Source organism: Schistosoma mansoni (assembly GCF_000237925.1).
Source record: "Schistosoma mansoni, WGS project CABG00000000 data, supercontig 0316, strain Puerto Rico, whole genome shotgun sequence".
Classification (NCBI taxonomy): Eukaryota; Metazoa; Platyhelminthes; class Trematoda; order Strigeidida; family Schistosomatidae; genus Schistosoma; species Schistosoma mansoni.
In genome coordinates, this window is record NW_017386171.1 from 338 (window position 1) to 10,682 (window position 10,345).

The window sequence follows — 10,345 nt, forward strand, 5'->3', positions numbered from 1 at the left end:
TAACAAACGATCACTTAATTCGTGTCAATCGACACATTGACATTCGTCGAAACAAGTGCACATAGTGTGAGTGGACAGAATGGAATCCGACTTACCTGGTGGACCGACTCTCGGTTGTCGCTTCCTCCTTCGCCTGTATCGAGCCACCACCTTTCCGGACTTGTCCGTCACGTTCATATATTCGTCTCCAGGTGTTGTCATTTCGCCTGTAAGAGAGAAGATTGGAAGTGCGTCAGTGTCAGTCTGTGTGATAGATTCTGTGTCAGCAAATAAGTCTTTGTAGACAACGAACTCCTTCGTTCACAACTCATACGGACACATAACACACCATCAACTATCAACACAATATAAATCGTCTCAGATCCAAACTCAATCCTAATCAACCAACAAACGACTCACTCAATCAAACTCGATCTACTTACCCTTCTAATCGATCAAGTACGTCATATCACTGTCTATTATGTACAGTCCAACTCATCCACTCATCCAGACTCGAAAACATAAACACACTCATACATGCAACACTGCAAACATCCAACCAATCATACAAACATGCAGTCACCTGCACAGACGATCAATACCATTCGCTCAGCACCATCAAACTACAAACCATATTAACATATGCACACACACACACACATACAGAAAATCTCCCAAACATCCACTCACACAATCACACAAACAAACAAACAAACAAACACCGATACAACCGTCAATGACGATCGCATAATCATGACATCGAACACACGGTCGTAGTGCGTGATGCAGAGTCGGACAGACAAACGGTCAGACATTCAGTCAGACACACACGGAAACACGTGCAAACAAACAGCACAACTCTTAACTCTTACACAACTCAATACCTACCTCCTTCTCCACTTCATCCCCATACATACACGGACACATGCGTGCACATGCACATACTGATCACTTTGAACATGTGGTTCCGTAAGCAGCTTTACCAAACATAAGTCACTCGAATGCACACCCCTTCACAACATCACATAGTCATTCACAAACACAACCTCACTGTACATCCACATCCCACTCACATCATCATAGTAAGTTCACGTCGTTAAAAACAAGCACAATTATCGACACATTGACATTCGTCGAAACAAGTGCACATAGTGTGAGTGGACAGAATGGAATCCGACTTACCTGGTGGACCGACTCTCGGTTGTCGCTTCCTCCTTCGCCTGTATCGAGCCACCACCTTTCCGGACTTGTCCGTCACGTTCATATATTCGTCTCCAGGTGTTGTCATTTCGCCTGTAAGAGAGAAGATTGGAAGTGCGTCAGTGTCAGTCTGTGTGATAGATTCTGTGTCAGCAAATAAGTCTTTGTAGACAACGAACTCCTTCGTTCACAACTCATACGGACACATAACACACCATCAACTATCAACACAATATAAATCGTCTCAGATCCAAACTCAATCCTAATCAACCAACAAACGACTCACTCAATCAAACTCGATCTACTTACCCTTCTAATCGATCAAGTACGTCATATCACTGTCTATTATGTACAGTCCAACTCATCCACTCATCCAGACTCGAAAACATAAACATACTCATACATGCAACACTGCAAACATCCAACCAATCATACAAACATGCAGTCACCTGCACAGACGATCAATACCATTCGCTCAGCACCATCAAACTACAAACCATATTAACATATGCACACACACACACACATACAGAAAATCTCCCAAACATCCACTCACACAATCACACAAACAAACAAACAAACAAACACCGATACAACCGTCAATGACGATCGCATAATCATGACATCGAACACACGGTCGTAGTGCGTGATGCAGAGTCGGACAGACAAACGGTCAGACATTCAGTCAGACACACACGGAAACACGTGCAAACAAACAGCACAACTCTTAACTCTTACACAACTCAATACCTACCTCCTTCTCCACTTCATCCCCATACATACACGGACACATGCGTGCACATGCACATACTGATCACTTTGAACATGTGGTTCCGTAAGCAGCTTTACCAAACATAAGTCACTCGAATGCACACCCCTTCACAACATCACATAGTCATTCACAAACACAACCTCACTGTACATCCACATCCCACTCACATCATCATAGTAAGTTCACGTCGTTAAAAACAAGCACAATTATCGACACATTGACATTCGTCGAAACAAGTGCACATAGTGTGAGTGGACAGAATGGAATCCGACTTACCTGGTGGACCGACTCTCGGTTGTCGCTTCCTCCTTCGCCTGTATCGAGCCACCACCTTTCCGGACTTGTCCGTCACGTTCATATATTCGTCTCCAGGTGTTGTCATTTCGCCTGTAAGAGAGAAGATTGGAAGTGCGTCAGTGTCAGTCTGTGTGATAGATTCTGTGTCAGCAAATAAGTCTTTGTAGACAACGAACTCCTTCGTTCACAACTCATACGGACACATAACACACCATCAACTATCAACACAATATAAATCGTCTCAGATCCAAACTCAATCCTAATCAACCAACAAACGACTCACTCAATCAAACTCGATCTACTTACCCTTCTAATCGATCAAGTACGTCATATCACTGTCTATTATGTACAGTCCAACTCATCCACTCATCCAGACTCGAAAACATAAACATACTCATACATGCAACACTGCAAACATCCAACCAATCATACAAACATGCAGTCACCTGCACAGACGATCAATACCATTCGCTCAGCACCATCAAACTACAAACCATATTAACATATGCACACACACACACACATACAGAAAATCTCCCAAACATCCACTCACACAATCACACAAACAAACAAACAAACAAACACCGATACAACCGTCAATGACGATCGCATAATCATGACATCGAACACACGGTCGTAGTGCGTGATGCAGAGTCGGACAGACAAACGGTCAGACATTCAGTCAGACACACACGGAAACACGTGCAAACAAACAGCACAACTCTTAACTCTTACACAACTCAATACCTACCTCCTTCTCCACTTCATCCCCATACATACACGGACACATGCGTGCACATGCACATACTGATCACTTTGAACATGTGGTTCCGTAAGCAGCTTTACCAAACATAAGTCACTCGAATGCACACCCCTTCACAACATCACATAGTCATTCACAAACACAACCTCACTGTACATCCACATCCCACTCACATCATCATAGTAAGTTCACGTCGTTAAAAACAAGCACAATTATCGACACATTGACATTCGTCGAAACAAGTGCACATAGTGTGAGTGGACAGAATGGAATCCGACTTACCTGGTGGACCGACTCTCGGTTGTCGCTTCCTCCTTCGCCTGTATCGAGCCACCACCTTTCCGGACTTGTCCGTCACGTTCATATATTCGTCTCCAGGTGTTGTCCTTTCGCCTGTTGAACAGAATTGTGAATATTCTTCTCTTTTCTTATCTTTGTTTTTTGTTGTTTCAATATGTTATCGTTTTTTGTCATTTCATATATTTATTCACCTTAATTTTTCCTTATACTTCTTGTTCTTCTCTCAAGTAATTTCGCCTTCTCTTTGATGGTTCTTGTTTTTATCACCTTCCCTTCCTACTCAACCTCACCTCTTTTCTCCATTTTTTCGAATATTTTTGTTTTCATTTTGGCCATATAGTTTTATAAACTTTTTTGACTGACATCATCTTTTGTTTTCATTTTTTATTAACAAGTTAATTAGTCTCAGATTCTATCTTTTGTAATTCTACTTAGTTTTAATTGTTTTCTTTGGAGGCCTGGTTTAATATCTTGGCTAGCTGTTCCTGTCATTTTGATATTTCAACAATTTATCTGTTTACTCTTTTTCTTTAACAAATCTTTATGTTAATTAGTTGAATAACCTATTCAGTTGCGTCTGTGAAAATTTGACGACTTTTCGTTGTATAAATTATAGAAATGTACAATAGGAGACATCGTGAGGATTGACAATATGCATTGAAAATAATGAATATTATTCAGGTGTTGACTTCTGAAATGCTAATCTCTAACTGGAGATTACTTAATATTTATCGTCAATGTCGATCAAGTAATAAGAATATGAAACTTTTTGAAATACTTTGTGCGAAGAATTCTCAATTGTGAGGGGTTCTTTGTGGAGATTTTTAGTAATTTTATATATAGTTGAAATCATGAGTCAATTGTTAGGTCCTATGTTTGAATCTTGCGAGGCGGGATCGTGGATGCGCACTGCTGAGGAGTCCCACAATAGGACGAAACGGCCGTCCAGTGCTTCCAGGTTTTCCATGGTGATCTCGCTTCAATTAACTCATGATTTCAACTATATATAGAAATTCTTAATTGTATCAAAAATATAATACTGAATATAGCTAATAATATCTAAGTATTTATATAGATTTTTAAACGTACGATCTATTATTCGTCGTTTTCTAAATCTCCATCTTCGTCTTTGTAAATGTTTCTTAATTCTTTTCACTGATGTTGACTTTCGAATACGTTTTCGTTTACGTATTCCTTTAAATGAAAAACAAATAAAAAATAAAATAAATAAAAGTAAACAAAATAACAAATAAACAAATCAAATAACAATAAATTTCTACATAGTTACTTGGTTAACTTACTTACTTACTTACGCCTGTTACCCCTCGTGGAGGAGTATAGGCTGCACACCAGTATTCTCCGTTCAACCCTGTCCCGTGCAATCCTTTCCAGTTCCTTCCTGTTGTTATTCATCCTTTTCATATCTGTTTCTATTTCCCTGTGTAATGTGTGCTTTGGCCTTCCTCTTTTACGCTTCCTCTCCCATAAAACGAAGTTGCTGATAGTATCCAGCCAGTGAATGTTGATTATTTTGCGTAAACAACTGTTTATAAATACTTGTACCTTCTTGACGATGAATGTGGTAGTTCTCCACGTTTCAGCTCCGTACAGTAGAACTGTCTTGACGTTCGTATTGAAGATTCTCACTTTGAAATCGGTTGACAGTTGTTTTGAGTTCTATATGTTCTTCGATTGTAGAAATGCTGGCCTTGCTTTGCGAATACTAGCCTTTACATCTGCATCAGATCCTCATTGTTCATCAATGATGCTTCCGAGATTTGTGAATGTTTCAACATCTTCCAGAGTTTCGCCATCAAGTGTGATTGGGTTGGTGTTCACCGTGTTGTATTTTAGGATTTCGCTTTTTCCATTGTAAATGTTGAGGCCTATTGATGCAGAGGCTGCTGCTACATTTGTTGTCTTCGTTTGTATTCGTTCGTGTGTATGAGATAGGAGGGCTAGGTCATCTGCGAAGTTCGACTCTTGGTTAAACAGTCATTAAAAATTATTGAAAATTGGAAAACTATATTATAATATTATCATCAAGTGATCATCTATGATTCAAATAATTCAATAATAGAACTCTTTATTAAATCAATAGCTGATACAACATAATAAACTTAGAAAGAATCATCAATCTTTTGTACGAATCTAGGATCATTTTACTGACGAGTGTATCATAGCAACTATTCTACAATCAATTCCCATTATGGTTAATTTTGGTCAAGCCCTTTTATGAACTTACTTAACAGACATTATCGTTCGGACAGTAACAATTTGCATATATCTTTGTACTGTTATGACCACTAGAGCACATGACAGACTCTAGCCAAAATGTTGATTGCTTAAATACCATCCTCCTCCACATGTATATTTATGCACTCAAATCCTATTATTAACTTTTGCTTTGTCTTGCTGCGCCCTTATACAATTTGACTATAAATTTGCTTATATAATTCCTTGAGTTTGCTTACTGATACTTAATCATGTGCTTGTAGCTTTGTGACCTATATCATTTGATAATAAATTGTAGTTGCAGCTTCTCTTTGCCTTCTGACTTTATGCACCGTTAACAGGTGAACAATTAGCAAAGCATTGTACTACAGTCTATTGACACAACATTTATGTCTAGGGTTTACTACTGATTGTATATTGCCTCTTTAAAAATGGAAACAATATAATAACTTACTAATACGAATACGTTTCTTTTCATTATCTGTTAAATTCCGTAAATGGCCTCTGATTTTGTTCACAATAATTCTCTGCTTAGATTTTGTAGATTTTATTTCATTTTCCGCATCTCTCTTTTTCGCCTTAACCCGTTCTAAAAGTTATAATAAAGGAAAGTTTGAACTAAAGAGAAACTTTTAAACAATATTATATATTACTGAAAAAGATGTCGCACTCTATCATACATTAAGTGAATGAAGTTTAATGAGGCACTGAAATCCAACTAAGTCTAAGCTTGACCACCTCACGCACGAACTCTTAATCTCTAAACCACTAAGCTGTCATCCAATAGTGTTAATGTCCAACTTCAATCAGTCTATGATCTTTCACAACACTTTATTCATTCTCTGAGGCAGATAACTGTCTCCACCTGACACGGATTGAACTCGACTGACATAAATATTGGCTGTACACTACTAAAAATCTATAAAAAGAGAATAAAAGACTAAATAGTTGTAAACACTTACTTATTAATACACGTCTTATATCTTCTTTTTTTCTCCGGAGTAAACTTTTCCAATCATTTAATGTATCAATATCTTCAGCGTTCACAATCTTTTTTCGTTTTACTCTTACTACAGTTCTTTTATTCTCTTTTAAGTTTAAAAGAAAAGAAGAATGATGAATTGGACTACATTAAATAATTAACAACAAGGACATCATTTCGAATGGTTATCATTGTTAACCTTTAAAACGTAGTTATCATTGAATCGATTAACCTCTTAGTTTGAAAAGAAAAAAATTCATTTGGCTTTAATGGTATTCATTCTGTTCTATCTTTCAAAAAAGTATCCTTAATTCAATAATAATGACTCTGTACAAATTAAGATTTATTGTTAGTACGCGGGGTTTGTGAAAGTTATCAGGTTTTCGTAATTCAAAACACAGATTGATTACAGTTAGACAACAATTAGAAATGAAGAAGCACTAGATAATGATAAATCTAATTCATGATACAAACTATATAATCCAATAATCTTCACAAACTCTCTCTACTGATAATGATCATAAGAACTCTAGTAATTAACTTCGAGATGTAATGCAAGGTGTTCTATTGAGATGTCAGAACTGTTATATCCTAAGGAAGAATAAAGAAATGGTAACAATTAGGAATTACTTATGGACTAATATTATACGTATATTCTTATTGTATGCCTATTAAACGACTTTATTATATGTATATACACATATTCCCTTCATTATAAGTTTCTATTTGACACATTGACTATTGTCACATGATTTACCAGTCTAGAGATATTCTCAATTATTAGTAAGTTTCTCACAATCACAGATACTTTTAGCTTGATCTTGTACAAATGTTCTTTCTCATTCATGGTATGATGTGGTCTGATTTTGTTTGTACATATACCAAATATGTTAGAAATATATGATTCTTATAGTGGAGACTGAAATTGACGTTCTGAACTTAACAGTTAGGGCTAGGAAGAGAAGGGGCCAATAAGGACACGAAGTTCCTCATACTGATCAATACGTCGTTGAGGGGTAAACTGAGCAGCTGATTGGTTTGTGTTACTTTTTGTCTGTGAAGTATGGCTATTGAAAACAGATGACATCAGTAGGCTTTAGGTGTCTTATCATATTTGTCTTCTAAAAGTTACTTGTGTATCGCGAAATGACTGAGTAATCACTGTTGATGTTACAAGTAGAGAACTAGACAAGGATGGTAGTTAGATTAATGAGATTGTTAATCGTCATTGACTGAGCTGTTTGCGATAAAGGTCATCATGCCTAAGTATAGATAACCTCAACAGGTAATGTATGCTACTATTAGAGTAGGTTGGAATTAAGCTAAAGACAGCCAATCCAGGATTTCACATTAGTCCATGAAGTCATTGACTGTAAATTTGAGGCATGTTGCTAGATATAAACCACCTGTTCATGGATAGAACGACCAGTTATTAGAGATTTTGAGTGACAAAGCTCGGAATTTGTTAAAATGACTCAGATGCATTTATTCTTTATGTTACTTTGTCTTGAGTCCCATTATCCCTTCGTAAATATCTTTTCATCCTGTCTTTTGGAAAGATACTCTGAATGTTTAATATTTCTCATCTCAGATTGTTACTACATTATTTTTATTCTTTTAATATTCATTTCGTTGATTTCATCTAGTTGTATTAATATGATATGCCAACTTGGTTTAACGCATATCCTTGCTAGGCTCTATGTTGATGATGAAGGACTATTTGATTATGTTATATTCATTAGACTTGTGAAGTAACCATAATGAAAAAATAACTTACTAGCTTCTGCTGAAGATGCGTTATCTGAATGTATCTTTTCCAAAACACGCTTAATACGTCGTGTGATAATTTTCATATTCATTTTATCGTTGTCTGCACTTTCTCCTTTTAAGTTATTCAGGAAAAAAAAGTGTATCAAATCAATAAATTTGCGAAGAATTATATAAAATTTACAGATGATAAAAATATGCACTACAATATATAAAAAACAAAGCAACCAAGGATAATTAGTGATTCTAAGCAAAGGTGAATGGTGGCTAGAAATGAAATCCAGAATGCGCGTTTCATCCTATTTGGAACTCGTCAGCTGGATGTACCTGCATCTCAGAGTTGATGTTCACCCCGGGACTCTGGGATGCAGGTACATCGAGCTAACGAGTTCCAAATAGGATGAAATGCGCGTCCCAGATTCCACTGTTAGTCACCATCCATTTTTCCTTAGAATGCTTGTGATATAAGACAATATCCAGGCGATACGCACAGTATGCACATATCCCAATAAGAGACTGGTCAATTGCAGTCCTAAACATCAATGGGAAGATTCAAGGAAACAATACCAAGTGAATTTACAATCGATGATTTTTTAAATATTGAATGTTACTTTTATTTATGAATGAATACTAGTTAAAGAACCATAAAAACTATAACGCAACATTTCTTAAAAGTTAAATACTCTTCAGCAGTAGTGATTATCTGAAATTATTAAAGTTATGTAACCTAAAATGTTAAGGTCGTCCTAACAGGACGAAACGCGCGTCCTGGATTCCACTGCTAGCCACTACCCATCTTTGCTTATTATTCCGTTTTTATTATTTGGATTAAACGATAAACAATTGTCATATTTTATTGTAGAACTATATAACAGTTATTTGTATTTCAATGTTCCGTGTTCAGATCACTAAAAATTGTTTAGTATGCATATGTTACTGAATTGTGGAGCTCACACACTAAAAACTTCCCATTAGAAAGTAATCCACGACTAGCCTCAAGTAGTTGTCCTTTGGGATCTGTTGTCGCACTCCCAGGTTGCTAAGGCCACCACTAATTCAGCTTCTTTTTCAAGAAAAAATATTATTCCACAATGTGGACAGCTGATAAGTGACAACCTCCTTCCTACCTCTATCAGTACCCGAGATCATCTTGTCGATGATCGAATCTCTCCCTCACTTATTAATAATTCTTCCATGCCATCTCAGTGGTCTAGAGGTTAAGTGTTTGGGCGCGAGACTGTAGATCCTTGGTTTGATTCACTATGATAGTGTCATGAGTTCAAACTCCTGGTGAATCCCATACTACAACGGAACAGCTGTTCAATGTTTCAAGACTTAAAAATATGGTTTAGCTAAGGTCAGTTCGTGATTTAAATTATGAAGATTCTAAAATCTCTCCAAATCTCCTTGGTCAAGCAAATATTTGACATAGTATTATACTGTCACACATACCATATCTTATTTTTTTCCTTTTTACAATTCGTCTTGCAAGTCCCTTCTTTTTTATATCAGAATAGAGGTCTAAAACTGCTTTAGGATTTACTTGCACAGGTAAATCGAATAGTGAACCTGTAATACAAACAAGAGACGAAATAAATCATGCATATAGTAAAACAATAACGATAAAATAGTATACGTATATTCTTATTGTATGACTATTAAATGACTTTATTATATGTATTTACATATATTCCCTTCATTATAAGTTTTTATTTGACACATTGACTATTATCAGAAGGGGTTTTTGTGAGATTTAGTATTTTCATAGTTGAAAGCATGAGTCAATTGAAGCTAGAACACCAAGGAAAACCTGGAAGCACTGCTTGACGGCCGTTTCGTCCTATTGTGGAACTCCTTAGCAGCGCGCATCCACGACCTCGCCTCGTAAAATTCCAACCCAGAACCTACCAGTCTCCTGCCAGAGCACTTAACCGATAGACCACTGAGCCGACATCTCATGGTGTTTATGTCTAACTCCAACCAATCCACGAAGTTGAGCAACCGTTCACCAATTTTCTTCAGTGAGTTCCTATCTCACAACAGCAGTGAC

The 10,345-nt window shown here is 36.8% G+C and overlaps 1 protein-coding gene across 1 annotated transcript in view; it reads right to left on the reverse strand.

The window, feature by feature from the left end:
• Positions 1-1,157: 1,157 nt before the first annotated feature.
• Positions 1,158-10,345, reverse strand: part of Smp_186610 (hypothetical protein) — a gene marked incomplete at both ends in the record, with an annotated part of 53,622 nt that continues 44,434 nt past the window's right edge. The window contains 6 exons of the mRNA XM_018789786.1: positions 1,158-1,272; positions 2,224-2,338; positions 4,401-4,505; positions 6,001-6,135; positions 6,509-6,634; positions 9,748-9,864. Coding sequence (XP_018647426.1) covers positions 1,158-1,272; positions 2,224-2,338; positions 4,401-4,505; positions 6,001-6,135; positions 6,509-6,634; positions 9,748-9,864 — 713 coding nt within the window. The remainder of the gene's footprint in view (positions 1,273-2,223; positions 2,339-4,400; positions 4,506-6,000; positions 6,136-6,508; positions 6,635-9,747; positions 9,865-10,345) is intronic.